At 47.6% G+C, this 19,516-nt stretch overlaps 1 protein-coding gene across 1 annotated transcript; it reads left to right on the plus strand.

The window, feature by feature from the left end:
* Positions 1 to 11,564: 11,564 nt before the first annotated feature.
* RTL9 (retrotransposon Gag like 9) lies at positions 11,565 to 19,168 on the plus strand. Its single transcript, XM_041740350.1, has 3 exons — positions 11,565 to 11,688; positions 13,409 to 17,521; positions 18,064 to 19,168. Exons 2-3 carry the CDS (start codon positions 13,487 to 13,489, stop codon positions 18,178 to 18,180), a joined length of 4,152 nt encoding a protein of 1,383 aa, XP_041596284.1. The 5' UTR covers positions 11,565 to 11,688; positions 13,409 to 13,486; the 3' UTR covers positions 18,181 to 19,168.
* The last annotated feature ends 348 nt before the right edge of the window (positions 19,169 to 19,516 follow it).

The raw sequence follows: 19,516 nt of genomic DNA on the forward strand, positions 1-19,516 counted from the left end.
CTGTGCAGGACCATCTGATGCTCTAATCCATTCTCTGATGATGTGCACAGCAGAGAGCTGGGGATCTTAGCCACTGTCTATTTTCGTTAAGCACTTGCTCTGTGCCAGACACTGTGCTGGGCTTTATATGCATCAGCTCATTTGAACACTATCTGTGTGATCCTACTATTATTGTGCCCATTTTACAGATGAGGCTCAGGTAGGTTACATGACTTGCTCCCAGGCCGCACAGCTAGGGAGTGGTATAGCCAGGATTTAAAATCCGGTAGTCTTCCCCCAAAACCCTGTCCACTAGGCCCTAGGAAGGATGTGGGAATAGGGGAATGCCTTACAGCTTTTGGTGAACAATGCAAGTCAGTGTTATCTATCATGAATCCCCAGAGGTAGAAGTTCAATGCTGGCCCCAGAGGGAGGAAAGGCTGGGAGCAGAGTCTCAAAGCCTAATTCCCTGTGTGCTCCCCCTTCCTTAATTAGGCCCACCCTCCTGGACTGGAGAAGTGCCAGGGTTAAGGGGTGACAATTTGTTTGATTCTTTGCACTGAGTTTTTTTTTTAAACCATTTCGAGAGCCCAAGGGTGCCCCAGCAGGGGAACTGTCCTACCTTCTGTCCCACACTAGTATGTGGGAGTCTTTCTACTCCGTGTACCTCTGTTTTACAAGGTGGGTCTTTGTCTTATTACCCTAGTCCTGAGTCTCTGCCTCAGTAAGCTGCTGTCAGGATGGGATGCATCCAGGTAAAGCTTAACAGATTGACCCTCCCAAGAGGTTGGCATTTTAACTGATGCCAAAGCCCCAAGTCAAAGAATTATGTACTTAAGAATTTTCGAGCCCTTGGGAGTGGATGGGGAGAGATTTGGAAGGGCAAGGGAACGTTCTTAATACTCCTGGAATGCCATAAGGTTGATATAAAATGCAGGCGGCTGCCAAGCCAGAACCTGGATTATTTTGGTTATAATCAGAATCCATCACATAGAGCGACCCCCCCTCCCCCCACCCAGCACTCAAGGCTTCGACAAAAAAGTCTTCCAGACCATTAACTTCCATGATTCAAGCATCTTTTTCTCAGAACTCTTTGGAAGGAGGAGGGCTGAGAAACTGCATGAGCTACTAAAGACCACACAAACAGGCAGTAGTCAAAGCAAAACCAAATTCCTCCTGAGGCCAGTTTCCTTGTAGAGCCTGAGAACTCATTCGGTCTCCACCGGACACAAGGTGAATTTCCCATTTTAATTCCTCCAGCACCCATATTAACGGCCTGAGAAATCGAAGGTAGCCATCCTTGGTCTAATGATCATCTTATACCTTTCATCATCTTATGCCAATGACAGGGTTTCTTCTATGGGGCCATGTGGAGATAACAGAGCAAGACCTGCTGGCCTTGTCCCGTCCTTCTTCATGGCTGAGGAAGTAATCACAAAAGCCTACAAGGACACTGAGTTTGGGATGGCTCACAGTGCATTTTCCAAATGACTTCCTACCAAAGACAGTCCTTACCCTTGCCTCCAAACAAATTCTGTAGCCTATGTATGATTTGGTTTTGGTGTCAAAGGGGAGTGGTAAGCAATAGGGCCTGGCTCTGTTATCCTGGGCCATTTTGAGAGCAATTCAGGGAGCAGTCCCCAACAGAAGCGCTGAATACCATCCCCCCCCCCCATTTGTTATGGCTTCAGGAATGACAGGCTGGCCAGAGGCAGTCCAGCCTCTCAGGAAAGTGGTAAATAAAAGCATCTGAAATGCTTCTTTCCTGGGGAGCCTGTAGGCTATTTTGGTCTCTTTCATTAAAATAGGAAGGCAGCAAAAGGGACCCTTTCACTGCAGAGCATGAAGCCTCCCCATTGTGGCAACCTTTCTCACTGTGCTGAACCACATTGCTCCTCCTTTTTTTTTAAACCATGGAAGAGTTTCTAAATTCTCATTTATATCCTCCTTCTTACCACATCTTTCACTATTTTAGCAAATTGCTGCATAAAAGATGGAGAAGCCAGCAGGGGCTGTGCCCACAATAGTAGCTGTGGTGGCATTGAGGAAATTAAAATGCCAGGGGTGTGCTTCTCCCATTAAGTCTAACATGAGAAATTAAGTGTGCACAGCATTGATAAACAGAAGACCCTGAAGGATGGGCGAAGTTTCTGACATGCCCGGAGAGGGGTGCGTGGGAAAGAGTAAAGAGGTGTTTGCATTCTGTAAACTAAGAAGCAGTTCCGAAGGGTGGGGGGGGGGGATTGTCAGGAATTCTTCCAACGCCATGGGCCTGCCCACACCTGAATCAGATTTTGATGACCTCCCTCGGGCCCTGCCCCTTCCCCCTCCCCAAAAGACAGTGTGAGCGGCAGTGAGCCCCGGTACTTACAGGTGCAGAGGATTTTAGGGCAGGAAAATGGAGACCACAGGCTCTTGAATGCCTGCCGAGTCACTTGCATCAGATTAGGAAGTGGTGATTGGAAGAATAAGATGTTTGGAAAATCTTATCATTCTCCTCCTCCAGCCCGTGTCTTTTCACTCCACATGCACACTCAGACCACCCCCTAGGACATCTGTCTCTCCAGGCTGCCGGGGACCTCTGTGCCCCTCACCGTGAGGGTGCTGGCAGCCACAGTGCCTCTTGGAGCCTGTGTGGCCGGGCCAGGTAGTCAGGCTCCTGGGATTAGGTTGGCAAGAGCATCTGTCCCCCAAACGGATCAGCCCACAGAAAAAGGGAGAGCGAGCAAGCCCGAAAATGGGTCCGGGACCGAGCGCTCCAGGTTCTTAGCATGTTCCTGGTGTATTCTAAAAGTGGCATCCACAGCAGAGAAAGTGTCCCAAAATAGCTCAGGCTGCCAATGCCTTGCTGAAACCTGAAAAAGAATTGCTGAATTGAAACATCTGGGTCTCTGTGGGTGTGTGATCAAAGTGTGGATTTGTTGGGGGGTGGGGGAGGAGGAACTCCAGCCATGAGCTTAGTAGAGGCACAAGGTCACCTGGGGCATGGCCTGCCTTCCCTTTGCCAACTTGCTTGAGTTGATGGCAGCGTCAGAAAGCTTGCACATCCGTGCGGAGGCAGGGGACTGGTGGCAGGTCCCAGGGCTGCTTGTTTCATCCCAGGTCTCTGATGTGCTGACACTCTAAAATAACAGCGCTCTATTTTCTGCATTTCAAACAAGGGGGACTGATACTGGGTGAAGGTCTCTTTAAGGTAATGCTTTAAAACTGGTGGAATTCCCTTTCCAGCAGATTTTTTCATTACCTTCAGCCTTTGGCTTTGGCGTAAGTCAATGTCAGCTTCTTAAGTCAACAGAGAAGAGCAAATAGTGGGGGCTCTCCATGTGACTTTGTTGGCATTGGGACAATCTCCTGTCTCTGGCTTCTGAGCAGACAGCACCCGTACATCCTTGCCAATGATACTGAGAAGGATGAGGTCTCCACCCAGACATACAATCTCATTTTAGTATTTGCTGTGATCTCAGGATGCTCTCCTTTCATCAGGTATGTTGAGAGTTTTCGGGTGATCTGCAGAGAAAGTGGGTCAGTTATATAGGAAGTTTAGCATATGTCTTCCATAGACCTGACTCGGGTCGAAGAAGATAAAGCACAGAGGTTGGGTTTTTCATTCCAGCTCGGCCTGATTTCTGCTGTGTGACTTGGGGCAGTCACTTCTCTTCTCTGGACCCTAGCTTCCACCTCTGTAAAATGCAAATAATGACAATCCCCATCCTAACCCTAACACAACAGTGTATGTAAAGATTAATGCAAAGAGTCAGAAGAATGCTATGGGACAGGCTTGTCACTCTCAGTAGATGGTGGCATTTTTTGGTTCTTCGGGGAACCCTCCTAGTTAGTAGCCACTAGCTTCCTGCATCAACATGTGTATAGTAAGCCTGAAGCATACCATCGTACTAGACACTGTGGGCTTCATGCTAAGGGTCAGTATCATTTCTACTTCCAAGGTGTGGGACTTGGGCTAGTTGCTTAACCCTCAGTAGCTCCATTTTCCCATCTGTCAAGTGGGTATACAAACTAATAATAACATAGGTGCATAATTCCTTGTCTCCAGTCCTTGCAGTTAGGTGTCTTTTAGAGTTCAGGAGTTTTTGATTTTAGAAAAGCACTATGGTACATATCTGTTATATAACACCCCTAGTGGAATCTGGGGCAGTCTCCTATGCCTGAATACATTAATATTTATAACTGGGATAAATTAATAGCCTGTTGATTCGAGTCCAATTTTGCCACTGAATAAACTTGCCATAAAGTTTCAGTTTTCGGAATCTCTTAGTTGTTAGAAAGGCAGGTAAGGAACTGTGGATGAATGAAAGAAACAAACAGGGCACCTGGGTGGCTCAGTTGGTTAAGAATCTGCCTTTGGCTGAGCTCATAATCTCGGGGTCCTGGAATTGAGCCCCGCTTTGGGCTCTCTGCTCAGCAGGGAGTCTTCTTCTCATTCTCCCTCTGTCCCTCCTCTCTTGCTCATGTTCTCTCTCTCTGTCAAATAAATAAAAAAATTTTTTAAAAGAAAGGAACAAATATTTAGTGCTTGGCACATGCCAATTATTGTTTTAAGTAGTTTGTATGCCTAAACTCAATTAGTGAGACCCATAACCCTATGATATGGACATTACTGTCATAATCCCAAGGCCCAGAGAGATTAAATCACTCGCCCAGGGTCCCAAAGCCAGTACAAAATTGAGTTGGGATTCTAACCCAGAGTTGAGCTTCAGAATCTGTGCTCTTAACCGCCTTCTCTATCTAGTCCATGGGGTTCAATTGAGGCTTTAGATGGCTATAGGGGCCAGATAAGTCATTGTGGAAAAGTAGAGGTGGCTGGGTGGGTACTGAAGCAAACTGGTGAGCCAATGCCTCACATACAGGAGAAGCATATTTAGCTCCAGCTGACTGCTGCCAGAACGAGGAGCTGAGTTTTTCTGTTTTCCCCAGAGGAGCCAGAAATCCCGCTCTTTATAGGAAGTCCCTGACTTTTCAGGGTTGGCAACTAATTTTTAAAATATGCTCAGAAACATTGTATGGGTCAAGGAAAATCTGTCTGCAGTCTAGACTCAGTCTGGGACCGCCAGTTTGCAAGCTCTGCAATGAGGAAATAGATATGAAAGTGTTTTAAAAACTCAAAGACGTCTTCTAGAAATGCACGGTCTCATTTTAGGGTTAAGCTTTTCGTTGTTCTTGTCACCTCCCCCAACCCTTTGACTGAAGACTGGTGTTCCTGGCCTGATGGAGATGAAAAGTCAGAATTCAGTGAACTCGAATGCTTCATTCCTTTGGCAGGCTGGATAAATGAGAAGCCTAGGTGTACTGGATGGGCTAAGCCTCAGAATTCCTGCCACACCCACGGGCCCCTCCTAAGGAGTTTCCATCCACAGACCCTAGCTGGGGGAAATAGCAGTTTCTTATGAATAGGTGGTTATGTTTGGTACCACGTGACCCAGCTTCCTTCTGGCAATAGCTGATTGAGCCAGGAGAGGGCATCTGATCCAGGAGCAGTCACTCTATAGGCTGGCAAGCAGCCTATGAGGGACCCCAGGATGAGAACTTGGCCCAAAAAGCACAGTTGTGACTAAATTTGGGCCAATGAGAGTCTCGCACTTGGGGAGTTTGAATATGAGCTGTAGAAAGAGGGAACAGTTGACACCTGGAGCAGAAGGTGAACGCAGAGAAGCAGGTCCCACGAATAAGCAGGAGCAGGGGAGATTACTGAGCTTCACCTAGGTGCCAGACACTTGTCACATGTTTTGTTGTTTAAAACATTCCAAGAGCCTTTGAGGTAGGTACTATTACTCTCCCTGTTTTGCAGACAAGGAAACTGAGGCCAGGTAATTAAGTTCTAGGGTTGAAGTCCAGGCTTGTTGTATGTAAAAATCAGGCTTGTATGACTGCCCCCGCAAAAGCCAGTGGTTCTTTATTTTTTTAAAGATTTTATATATTTATTTGAGAGAGAGAGAGAGAGGGAGAGACAGAGAGAGACAGAAATAGCGAGAGAGAGAGCACGAACAGAGAGGAGAGGGAGAAACAGGCTCTTTGCTGAGCAGGGAGCCCAATGTGGGGCTTGATCCCAGACCCCAGGATCATGACCTGAGCCAAAGGCAGATGCCTAACTGACTAAGCCACCCAGGTACCCCTAAGGCAATGGTTCTTAAGCTTTAGGGTTTCAGAATCACTTGGGTCAAAATGCAGCTTCCTTGGCTCCACCCCAGACCTACTGAGTCTGACTCTTGGAAAGTGGGGTGCATCCCACCTCCGCCCAACCTCCTCAAATATGCATGTGCATTTTAGCAGTCCTTTTAGGGGGTGGCTGATACAGAGGTTCCCTGATCACATTCATCGAAATTCAGTTTGGGAAAGTTTGGGGGGTACTGTGTACTGCCTTGCCCTCATCTTCAAGAACAAGGTCAATGTCAACAGATGGGGCCAGACTCCAATTTAAACTCCTTGGATCTGGGGCTGATTCTGCAAGAGGATATCAGCTTGTCCTCTTTCCTGATCCAGGAAGTGAACCCCGACACTGGTTATCTCAGGGCAAGTGACAGGGCTGAGATGAATGCCCAGCAGTTTGTCTGGAGGACCCCATCTGCTCTGCAAGGTACAGAGCTCCCAGCCCACATGTGTTCACTAAGCATTTTCCACGAGGAGCACAAATTGCAGGAACTTGGGGGCATGGGCAACAAAGAACAGGAGAAAAAATGACCAAATACGGAGAGTTGGATTGTAAACCATGGGATTGAAAATGTAAACCTAACTTCTTCGGCCGAATGTGGCCATTCTCAGCCCTACAATTATTGTGTAAGAATTCCGTTCACGCCTTTATTAATGCCATTGATAAAAATGTTGGACGGGACAGGATCAAGGCTGGCAGCCACTTCTTGGGTTGCCGTGGAAAGAGCCCTACTCTGGCCATGGTATTGAGCCAGTTTTGAATTGATCTGCCTTTAGGAACTCTGCCTGGGAAGACGAGTTACGGTCTGAATTTTGCTTGGAGATCCTTCCGGATCAGAGACCCGGAAACAGGTCTGTGATCCAAACACTTAATGGCATCAGGCACGTATCAGACATGAGGGCTACGTCGTCCAAGGGGTGGCATAGGTCAGATGTGTTGGCTAAGTCCTGTTTCAGCATGGCTTGAATCTGAGCTTGGCCACTTTTATTTCTCTCACATTCATTCCTGCGGACGCTTTCTTTATCTAATGTGAGTGTCTTCACTTAGGCTAAGGTCAAACTCTGCTCTCCTGTCTTCTGGCCAGAGAGCCTTCCTGTATTATAGGTATTTGATCTTATCTATGTTGATATTCTAGCTCTGAATGATTCCCTAAAGCAGGTCCTTGGACAAGTGCCCACCTTTCAGGAAAATTGCAGCAGCCCTCCGTGCAATGAGAATGCCCGAGGACTATGTAGTCCGTGTTCTGTAAAGTGAAATCTATTTATTTAAACGACTGTCCTTTATTCTGAGAGGACTGCCTTCTCTTTTCGTGTTTAGAGAAAGCCCTTGCTTTTTTTTTTTCATGAAATGATAATTTGGGGTTGTTTTGTTTTGTTTCTTAATGCCTTTCCTTGGAAAAATCAAAATCCAGCAAAGTCCCCCATTTCTTTGCTTTGCAATAGCTGTGAATATGGGAACCTGGTCTAATTGGTCCAGTTTTGCCAGTACCTCGAGGTAGCTCCTCTGACCACTTATGTCCTAAGTGCTTATAAATTACCTGCTTCATAATCTGCAGCAGAATCTCTCTGAGGATTGACATTAAGCTTACAGCTCTGGAGTTTACAGTATACTGGTCTGTAGTTTCCTTATTGAAGAAAATTGGGACACTGCCCACTCCCAGTCCTCTGGTATCCCTCCTGTTCTCTCCGATTCCACAGATCCTTCAGGACAGCACCTAACATGAGGCAGTTCCGTTTGCTCCTCTTATAATGTTCTTATCCCTATAGAGTTGGACATGCATATACATGTTGTTTGGGGAATTTGCAGCAGATCCAATGAAAGCGTAATTCCCAACTAACAGTCAAATCTTTCTCCTTGGAGCTCCCCGGAACACACCTACCCTCTCTTCCATATGACAGCCCTTCACAGACTTGAAGACAGTGTTGTGACTCTCCCGTGAGTTAAGAGCACCAGCTGAGTCAGAGAGACCCAAGTGACAAGCGCAGCTTCACTCTCTCAGCCGTGAGAGCCAAGGTAAGTAGCTTGATTTTATTTTCTCTCTACTTCAGTTCTTTCGCTGATTTATAAAATGGGGTTTAAAAAAACCACCCCACTTCATTGGTTTATTGGGCAATAAATAATGTGATGTATGTAAAGTGCTGCCTGGCAGGGTGAACATTCAGTAAATGCTGGCTATTTCCACCTCCCCTTCATTTATAAAGAGCCGAGTGGGCATTTGAAGCATCACGGCTGTTGGGGAGCAAATAGGTGAGGAGAGTTTCTCCCTCCCTAATTGATCAGGGAAGGCAGAGGACCCTGACATAGACCAGGTCTTTCTTTATCATTATCCCGAGGTGGTCTATTTTCACTTAACCAGGTGCTTGTTTGCTAGGGCTGGGGGAGAGGATATTGTTGAGAATCTAGGGAAAGGTTTATTTTCAAGAGCTGGAGAGCTATTTGTTGACATATTGAACTGTCTCTTGTTTATTCTTATTTCCCCGAGCAGCTTGCCATGCAATCCCCCAAACTCAATTACCGTTTGTGAGGCGGCAGGATCATGATACCTCCTAGCCATATTGATCAATGCAGACTGGGCAGGACGTGAGGGACCTAAGAGATGCTAAGCAGCAATTTCTGGGGTTTTCTTTCCTTAGAAGGCCTCCCCTTTCTGTGTTTGTAGAGGCACTGACGTTAATAGTCTGTGCCCCAAATGGACTGAGCATGCAGTGAGAACTGTGTCTCTCTCAGTAGCCTCCTTCGAAGTACGCTGATGACGACTGGTCACCAGCGACCAGACCTTGGAATCCTGGCGTGACCAGTGCCAGAATGGTTTTCCAACTGTAGCTCTTTGCACACACTGGGTTTTGCAAGCAATTGCATGATATGAACTCTGAATGCCATTGCAGCTAGAAAAAGTTTGGAAGGAGACACACCCAACTGTGAACAGACGGAGGAATGGGACTTGAGGGGATGGGGGGTGGGGTAGGCTCGGGACTAGCTTTATCTACATGTAGAATTTCAAGTTTTTATCCTGAGACCATGTTCCTAGATTATTTGTGTCATTATCAGGCATAAATAAAAGTTAGAAAAATGAGAGATTGCTTTTCACAACAAAACAGAGCAGAACAAAATAAAAAATAAATGCAAGCCACTGGATACATTTTTCAGAGGTCACTACTAACTGAGGAGCCAAAGAGCACAAGCCTTAAGTGTGTTGGGAGAGTAAGGTTGCTTGGAGATCCCTAGAGAGCATGCAGGGAGAGCAGGAAAGAGGGCTAGACATAGAACCCCAGGGTAGCACACCTTTTTGCAAAAGAAAAATAACTTTTCCCCCTCAAATACAAGTAATATGGATCCATTATAGTTTGTATCTGTACAGTCTATACATTATAGAAAATACAGATAAGAAAACGATAGAAATCCCTTTTAATCCCACTGCTCAGGTATGGTCGCTGTTAACATTTTGCTCTATTCTATATCCTTCCAGATTGTATGTTTTTCTATGCAAAAATACACATAGTTATTTTATAAAAATCAGCTTGTCATTTTCAATGGCTGCTACAAATCCACCATGATTTGTTTAACCATTACATGACTTGTGTTCTAACACTGGCATTTGAGGTCATTGCCAAATTTTTCTGATCATAAACAACCATGCTTTCTAGTTGTGTGAACTTGGGAAAGCGAGTTAACCTCTCTGTGCGTCTGATTCCTCATCTGGAAATGAAGGTGATAACCATACCTGGCACATAGGGTTGTCATAAAAAGCAAGATCATGTATGTAAGGTGCTTGGCACAGTGCTTGGCACAGTAAATGCTAGCTTTCCTGATTAGGTATAATAGTAATAATAGCAGTTGCTATTGTTGGTTTTCCCATGAGTATCTCTTGGTATAGGGGAGAGGGGGGAGCTCTGGGGTCAAACGGAGCTGTGTGCTTTTGGTCATGGCAGTTCACCTCACTGGAGCTCAGTTTTCTTATCTGTAGAGTGGGAACTAATAGAACCTAGCTCACAGGGAGGCTGTCAGGATCAAATGAGAGAATGTAAAGCCCTCAGTGCCGTTCTTGGTCTATGGGAAGAGCTCAATCAAAGTCAGTTGGTGTTATTATTATTAATATTACCATGATTATTAATATTAGTTATGATTACCATCACAGTGAGTCAGCCACTGGTGGGGGGTGGAAAGAGGAAGATGGCAGGGAGTTTAGCACTTGTGGCATTTCCAGCCACTTGTCTAATTCCAAAGAGAGGAAATGATTTGGGGATCACATTGACCTGGGCCCAAATCTGAGCTTTGCCATTTGCTAGTTCTGGGACTTGGTTGCAACTTCTCTAAGCCTGTTTATCCATTTACAAAATGAAAATGGCATAGGTGTCTATGTTGTAAGTGTTGTCTTGGGTCCCAAAGGATATAACCCAAATATAGTGCTTAGCCTGAGTGGTCGAGTATTGTTAGTTGCTAATTATGAGCATGGAAGGGTTTATAAATGACCTGAATGCCCCCCTCAAACCCTCAGACTCTGATTCCCTATATACCCATTCTACTTAAACTTCCCCCCCCTGAAGGCTTTGTCTTGCTCAGGGCTCAAGGACCAATTCGGCCCCTAGTCTGGTGGTTAAAATAATCATGATTTGGACAGTTCGAGGGCTCTGGTAAACCTTTCTGCTAGTTCTACTCTGACCTTGTGCCCCAGATGTAGAAAGCAGGCTGGAGCCCTACTTCTGTGAGCAAACCCTCACCTGGCATGCTCAAGAATGGTGTGCTTTTTTGCCAGCTGTCTGTGCACCCTAGAGCTTCACAGTCATATTCTTGCCCTGTGGCAGGGACACTGGTTGCCAGATTCCGCACCGTGTATCTGACACTGGGACAAATTGGCTTTTTTTTATTACCATGGCAGGCGTCTATTAATAGCACCACGGTCCATCCTCTCAAACCTTGCTCTCCCTGCACCTGAAACTCTTGGAACTCTCCGGACTGTTGCTTGCACTCAGCCTCTGGCCGTGGCTGTGGTTCACCTTACTTCTAACCTCTGCCCACACTTCCACATTATACTGGTGACATTGCCTGGTTCCCAGGACTCCTGGGTCTGCTCAGCTGCAGAGGATGTGTCTCATTTCTGTCTCATCTCTTTAATTGCATGCATCTCCTCTTTTCCCTGGGACAGCCAGAGGTGGGCAGAGTGGGCTGGTGCAACTATTGGGGGTGAGGGGAAGAGGGGTGGAGTTGCATAGGCCAAGTGCTAAAGCGGAGCTTCTGGAGGGCTGTCAAATGAAAGGTGGCCAGAGGCAAATGTCAGAGCCTATATAGAGGCAGGAATCTGGGACCAGAGAGACAGAGCAAGCACTAGCAAGTCAGGAGCAGTGGGGCGGGTGGGCGGGCAGGCTGGCTGGCTGGCTGGCGGGCAGGAGGGGGGCGTGGCAGGGGATAGCTAAGGGAGATTGCAGAGAACAGCTGCTGGTACTGGGTCTTACTTTAATGAACTGGCTGGGCATGGGGCATAAGTAAACTGGCCAGCCTGAAAGAGCCAGGGGCGCAAAGGACATACTCTCTTCTCCCTAACTGGCAAGGTAAGATCTTCCTGGGTTTTGCCTGGTGGGAAACTGTAGCATGTTCAGGGATTTTTCTGAAGATGAGAAGTGGACATCTGTGAATGGTCTTTTGACTCATCTTTCCCATTGCACCGATTATTGGAGTAATCAAGGTGCCAGCAGGAGGCTAGTATTTCTCTTACTGTGCCCTGTTTCAGGGCTGTCCAGGCTAAAGATGGGTGGGAGGGCTGTTGATGATGTGACTAAGAGGGAGAGAAGGCAGACATGGTGGATCATTACAGTACAGTGAGAGCACATTATGGCATAGTAGGGGGGGTCGGGCATGGAATATACCTGGTGATCTGTGTGACTGCAGGCAAATTATTAAGCTTCTCTGGGCCTTAGATAACTTGTTTGTAAGATGAAGATGGAGTACTAAAATCTCTTAGCTTTGTTGTAGGGACCAATTGAGATGGTGCATATAAGTGCCTAGTGGAGTGCTTGTCAGTCAATGCATGCTCAAGAAATGTTCACTGTTGGTCTTTCTGTTGCTAGTAATCTCATTATTATTATGGAGGCATAATGCCACGAAATTGATGACTTTTGTGACATTGTCAAATAAGTGTTCCATTTTTGGCATGGGCAGGCTGTGGCAATGCATTGACATTGTGTGATATGTGTGTTCCTTTCCAAGCTGTGTGCCAAGAATCCCCTTCTGGGGTCACTTATGGGGGTGGGCAGGTGGGGGTGAAACTCTAGGACTGACCACCCAAGCGTCATCAGAGAAACTTGAAATCTGTACAAGCTATAGACTATTCAAGAGATGTTGGAACAGTAACTTAATGAAGTGTTAGGGATGCCAAAAGTTAGACAACCCCGAGGAGGACGTGATAATAAAATCATACAATTTTTACTATCACAGTGATCCTATTTTAGCCCCAACCCTGACTAATCTGAGAAAGCTGGTAAAATGGGAATAATACCATCACACAGGGTATCAGATTCAAACGGGATATTGCTTGCAAATCCCCATACCTTACAGTTTGAACTTGTATGCAGTTGCCTAAGTACAGTGCCTGGAACACACTAAGTGAGCAACACATGGTAATAGTAGTGGCTGTGGTGTTTGTCAGTAATGAAAATGATACACAGGATTTTCAGTTCATGGAATGCTGTGATCATAAATAGGATCTTCAGTTTGTGTCTCAGATAAGTGCCTTGCTTTTCCTGAGAGAAACCTTCAGGGCCATCAGAGTAGCAGAATGGAGACTCAACCCCGGGCAGGTCTCAATGAGCCCTAGGAACTAATGATCAGCCTGGGACAAAGAGCTTTTTCCTGCAGGCCCGCCAGTCCTTTGGCTGCCTTGTGAGTGCTCTGGTGGGACAGGAAGCCGTACTTCTCACAGTTTCCCACAAGGTGGCGCTGCTGCTTCATTTGATCCAGGCCGGCCCAGGCTCCTGTAGGCTGAGCTAGCAGAGGTTCATAGCATCTATAAATGGAGAGGTTGTGCTGTGCTGTGTTGTGCTGAGCTGTGCTGTGTGACCAAGTGGGTTGGTTTGAAAACGATAGGGGTGGAAGGGATCTTTGCTCCAGCTTTAAGTTCATTCATTGCTGCGCAGCTTCTTTAGCCTGATGGGCCCATTTCTGGTACCACGTAGCTGGCAACAGGTGTAAAAGGTCTCTGTCACAAATCTTTGGTCTTTTCCTCACTCTTTTCAATACTGGCTTTTGACTACTCAACTTGTTTCCCATTTACAGATTTTCTTGCCTTTTGGGCTTCAGCAAGACTTCCTGATACCATCACTTTAGGGACTCTCTCCACATTATCTTGTGGCCATGGCAGATATGTCCATACCTTTACATTCACTCCGATTCAACAATATGCTGAGGGAAGAAAATGTTGACCCCCAAAACAGGGGGGCAGCCTTCTCTGGACCAGTACTAGAAACTCAAGCAGAGGTCCAAATCCTGCATTCCCATGTACAGCCTATAATCTCAACATCAGCGTCAGACCCTGGAGGGATGTCTGCACAGTTGATGACCTCCCCAGCCTTTGATGCCATGTCTACCCCTCTAATGGGAGCACCAAACTCTGGAGCACTGTCCCCACCACTGATGCCAGCCTCAGACTCTGGGGCACTGTCCCCATTGCTAATGCCAGCTCCAGATGCAGAAGCACTGTCCCCTTTGCTAATGCCAGCCTCAGATTCTGGAACGTTGTCCCCATTGCTGTCCACTTCAGACTATGGATTAATGTCCCCAGGGCTGATGACAATTCCCGACTTTGGAACAATGTCCGCAGCACTAATGGCAGCAGCACATCCAGCAGAGATCTCACCATTGGCAATGCCAGCTTCATCCTCTGGAGCGATGTCCGCACCTATGATGAGCACTCCATCCTCTGAAGCGATGTCCGCACCATTGATGCTGGCCCCAGATCCTGGAGAGGTATCTTCACTCCAAATTTCAGACATAAACCCTGGAGCGATGTCCACACAGCCAATGCCAGCTCCAGGCTCTGAGGCCATGTCACCATTGCAAATTACGGATGAAGACACTGAAGCAATGTCCAAAGTCCTAATGACTGCTTTGGCCTCTGGAGAGATACCTTCACTGCTAATGTCAGGCACCGACTCGGAAGCCATATCCTCACTGATAATGTCAGCCTTAGCTTCAGAAACAACATCAGTCCAGCCAACAAGCACCCAAGACTCTGGGGAGATGTCCACTCAGCTAATGTCAGGCCCAGATTCCGGAAGAATATCTTCACCGCTAATGTCAGCTCCAGGTTCTGGAGCCATGTCTACACCACTCCTGTCAGTCCCAGATGCTGGGGAGGCATCCACAGTGCCAAAGGCAGCTCCAGACACTGAAACAGTGTCCCCACTGCTAATTACAGCCCTAACCTCTGGAGTGATGCCCACCCAGCTGATGTCAGCCCAAGACTCTGTAGTGATGCCTCCACAGCTAACACCAAATCTAGAATCTCAAATCATGTCTACTTCACCAATGACAGCAGCAACCTCTGGGGGGATGTCCACAGCACCAGTGAGAGTCTCAGACTCTGGACCAATGTCCATATCGTGCATGAGAGCTCTAGCCTCTGGCAATGTGCCAACATTGCTAAAGACAGTCCCAGACTCTGTAGCATTGTCCACCCCACCAATGATGGTCACAACCTCTGGAGCCATGTCCACTGAGCAAATGTCAACCATGGCCTCTAGAGTCATGTCTACACAGTTCACAATGGCCAGAACTTCTGGAGCAGTGTCTACAGGCTTTATGAAAGCGACAACCACTGGGGCAATGTCCACACCACGAATGAGATCCCCGGCCTCTGTGATGATGTCCACACCCCTAAGGAGAGTCCCAGCCTCTGGGGCAGTGTCCACACACCCAATCACAGCCCAAGCATCTGAGACGATGTCCACCCCGCAACTATCAGCCCCAGCCTCTGGGGCAATGTCCACACTGCAAATGAGAGCCCCTGTCTCTGGAACCATGTCTATGTCACAGAAGAGAGCCTCAGCCTCAGGAGTGACAGCTGTACCACAAATGAGAGCCTCAGCCTCTGGAGCCGTGTCCACCCCACGGATGACAGCCAAAGCCTCCAGAGCAATGTCTACACTGTTAATGAGAGACACAGCCTCAGGAGTGATGTCCCTGCCACAAATGAGAGCTATGGCCTCGGGCACGTTGTCCAAACCACTAACGACATCCAAAGCCTCAGAAGCAGTGTTCATGCAGCAAATCACAACCACAGCTTCTGGAGAGGTCTCCACCATGCTAATGAGAGACACAGCTTCTGGAGCTCTGTCCGTCCGGCAGATGACAGACATCGCCTCTGTGGGGATGTCCACACCACTAATGCGAGCCCCAGCCTCTGGAGACATGTCCATACCACAGATGACAGCTGCAGCTTCTGGAACGATGTCCATGCCTCTAATGGGAGCCCCAGGCCCTGGAGGAATACCCACAGCATTACTGAGAGCCACAGCCTCTGGAAAGATGCCTAGTCAGCCAATGAGCACCCACGACTCTGGAGGGATGTCCATGTCGTTCATGAGATCCATGACCTCTGGAGGGATGTCCTCACTGCAGATGCAAACACCAGTTTCTGACATGATGTCTACACCAAAAATGAGAGTCCCAGCCTCTGGGATGATGTCCATACCACTAATGAGAGCCCCAGACCCTGGAGAGATGTCTGCACTGCTCACAAGAGCTTTGTCCTCTGGAGAGATGTCCCCACCACTAATGAGACCCCCGGTGTCTGGAGAGAGATCCACATCTCGGAGAGTCCCAGCTTATGGAGCAATGTCTATTCCACCAATGATGGCTCCAGCCCCTGGAATGATGCCCATGCCACAAATGAGGGCTGCAGTCCCCAGAGCAGTGTCCACACCGCTAATGAGATCCACAGCCTCTGAAGTGATGCCCATGCCTCAAATGACAGCCACAGCCTCAGGAGGGGTAGCCCTGCCACTAATGAGGACCCCAGCCTCTGGAGCAACGTCCATGCCACAGATGATGCCTGCAGCTTCTGGAGAGATGTGCATGCTATCAATGCGAGCTCCAACCTCTGGAGTAATGTCCCCCCCACTAGTAAGAGCCCCTGTCTCTGGAATCATGACCACACCACTAAGGAGACCTTCAGCCTCTGAAGCTGTGTGTGCAGAGATATGGAGAGGTCCAGCCTCTGGAAATATGTCCCCTGCACAAATGAAAGCCATGGCCTCTGGAGAGATGTCTAAGCCATTAATGAGAGCCACAGCCCCTGGAACGATGCCCATGCCATTGATGTCAGCCGTGGCTTCTGGAGACATGTCTGTGCCACTAATGAAAAGCATGGCCTCTGGGGCAGTGTTCACACTGCAAACAAGAGTCACAAATTCTGGATCCATGTCCTTGCCACAAACAACACACACAACTTCCGGAAGGATGCCTGCACCAACAATGACAGCCTCAGCTTCTGGAATGATGTCCATGCCACTTGTGAGAGCCACAGCCCCTGGGGGGATTTCCGTGCCACAGATGAGGACCCCGGTCCCAGGAGCCATGTCCACACCACAGATAGCAGCCGCTGCCTCTGGAACGATGTCCATCCTGGAAATCAAAGCCACAGACTCTGGAGAAACATCTGCTTCTCATGTCACCATCACAGCGTCTGGATCAAAGTCCACACCACGCACAACTGCCCCAACCACCGAAACAATGAAGCCACCACCAGAGGAAGTCCCATCCTTTGGCATGCTGACCCCAGCACTCTGTTACCTCTTAGAAGAACAGGAAGCAGCCCGGGGTGCCTGCTCGGTGGAGGAGGAGATGGAGGTCAATGAGGAGAAGCAAATGAAGGGCTTTTTGAACGACTCCGAGAAAATGGCATTTCTGGTGTCTCTGCATCTGGGGGCAGCGGAGAGGTGGTCCATCTTGCAGATGGAGGTAGGAAACCCCCTCTCCAATGAAAACAAATCCTTCCTGAACAGATCACAGGGCTTATATGACTCTCTCTCCGAGATAGACATCCTCAGTGCTGTTCTTTGCCACCCCAAGCAGGGCCAGAAGTCCGTCCGGCAGTACGCCACTGACTTCCTGCTGCTGGCCCGACATTTGTCTTGGTCTGATGCCATTCTACGGACCAGGTTTCTGGAAGGACTCTCGGAAGCTGTTACCACCAAAATGGGCCGGATCTTCCTGAAGGTGGCCGGCAGCCTAAAGGAGCTGATAGACAGGTCTCTCTACACTGAGTGCCAGCTGGCTGAGGAGAAGGATTCCCCGGGCAGCTCCAGCCAGGTTCTGCTGTCAGCCTGTAAACGGAATAATGAGGAGGCAATGGAGAATGAACTGAACTCTTATCAACAGACCGAGGAGGTAATGATGGGGAAATACATTCAAGGGGAGTGGTGGGGAGTGATGGGGAATGCTCCTTTGAATAGAATAAGGAAGAGATGAGGGGGAGATGTTGAGCTTCTAGTCCATAACCCCCAAGCTGGAGTTTCATCAGTGGCCTGGCTAGGCAGTTATTTGGGGGTGTATTAACCACTTTGAAGCAACTCCCCAGCTCCTGTTCGTGGGAGCCTGGAGTGGCTAAAGGTCTATGTCTTCTGATTGTGAGGGAACCAGTTGGGGCCCAACTCTCCAATTATCCTAAGGGAGGGATCATCTTTGGGGGGGCTGAGTCTTACCTACAGGCACATGTGTTGTGTACCCAGATCACTAGGGAAATTGGCTAGCCTAATCCTCGGTCACAGATTATGCGCTAACATGGTATATGGTCAAGCCAAGTTTCTTGAGCTGCTGAGTTACTGACAATAACCATGCAGAACTCCCTTATCATAGTAAGTGTGGCTCTTACCTCTGCTGGTTTTTGTTTGTTTGTTTGTTTGTTTGTTTGTTTGTTTTCTCACTCCCAGCACCAGCATGTTCCCAAACGCTGTTACTACCTGAAAGAGCATGGAGACCCTCAAGAGGGTCTGCATGACCACCTTCGACAGAGCACAGGCCATAACAAGGCCCCCACCAACAAGTAATGCTTTCTGGAATCTTCTCCTGTGATGTCTGACTCCGCTGCTAACTTGAGGACTGGTTCCTGGACCCATTCCATTCAATTACATCATAAATCTTGTGACCTTCCCCCTTCAACCTCCCCCTCCAGGCATATCCCACCCACCCCCCAACTCCCAGTTGTTTGACTTGTCCTTCTCTTTTACCCCACATGCCTATGACTTGCCCTGACAATCAGAAGTGAGGACTTCAAGAGTGTTCGGTGTGTGAGGTTCTGAACTCCTATTGCCATTGAGGCCAGCCCTAGTTCCTGGTCCAGGGAGCAGTCTAGGCAGGAGAAACCTACCTCAAAAACCTTAGAGTGTCTTGCCACATGTCATCAGGCAAACGTGAGGAAGCCCTGGTCCCATTTCACCTGGCAGGGGAACCTATAAGGAGAGTGATGCCCACTCCTAAACCACCCTTTTCATATGCCCCAACTCATAGCACCCAAAATGGGTCTCCAGGGCCCTTGCCCTGTTAATAGTCTCCATCTTGAACCATTCATTTTGACCCACAATAGTAATCATAGTAATGGCTGACATTTACTGATTATGTATTATGTCACAGGTACTGGGCTAATTGACAAGCACCATCTCACTACATTCTTATCATAACCCCATTTGTTCTTGTGTTGTCAATTTATGACTTCTTGATCTTTTGTCTATGGCCATTGTTTTGTTTCTCAGTGTCAAATTGCTAGCTCTGACTCTTGGTGGCCCCCTCAGTAATTAAGTGCCCCTGCTCCCCTTGGCTATTGTGCTTCGTGGCCAGCACTCTTGATAAAGGTCTTGTCTTTAAACAGGCATAGATAGTTAGAACTTACTATGCACAGTATTTGCCTTCAGGTGGTAGGATTGTGGGTGTTCTTACTTTCCTATTTCTACTTCTCTGTACTTTCCAGATTCTCTGCAGTAAGCATGTATTACATTTGTATTCATAAAAGTCAATAAAGTTCATTTGTGAAAAACAGAATTAACTGTGGCTGACAGAATTTGATCCATGGAGTCCTTCATTCAGTCAATATTGGTTGATCTAACATGTGTCAGCCACTGTTTTAGGGATAGATAGATAAAAACCCTGATAGAATGAAAACTCCATTCCCGTTGAAGGGGTAATGAGTGAGAAAACACATATGTAAGATGGACTGAAATAATGGTAAAGGCTATGAAGACAAGAAGTCAGGATAGTGGGGAATCTGACACTAATAGGGCCAATTTATTTATTTAATAACAGTCCATGTAATTGGGGTACTCATAGATCTTTTTAAAAAAGTAGGAGCGGCATGATAAGAAACATTATAGAAAGCTAACTTGACCACAG

This window comes from Vulpes lagopus, chromosome X, assembly GCF_018345385.1.
Source record: "Vulpes lagopus strain Blue_001 chromosome X, ASM1834538v1, whole genome shotgun sequence".
NCBI lineage: Eukaryota > Metazoa > Chordata > Mammalia > Carnivora > Canidae > Vulpes > Vulpes lagopus.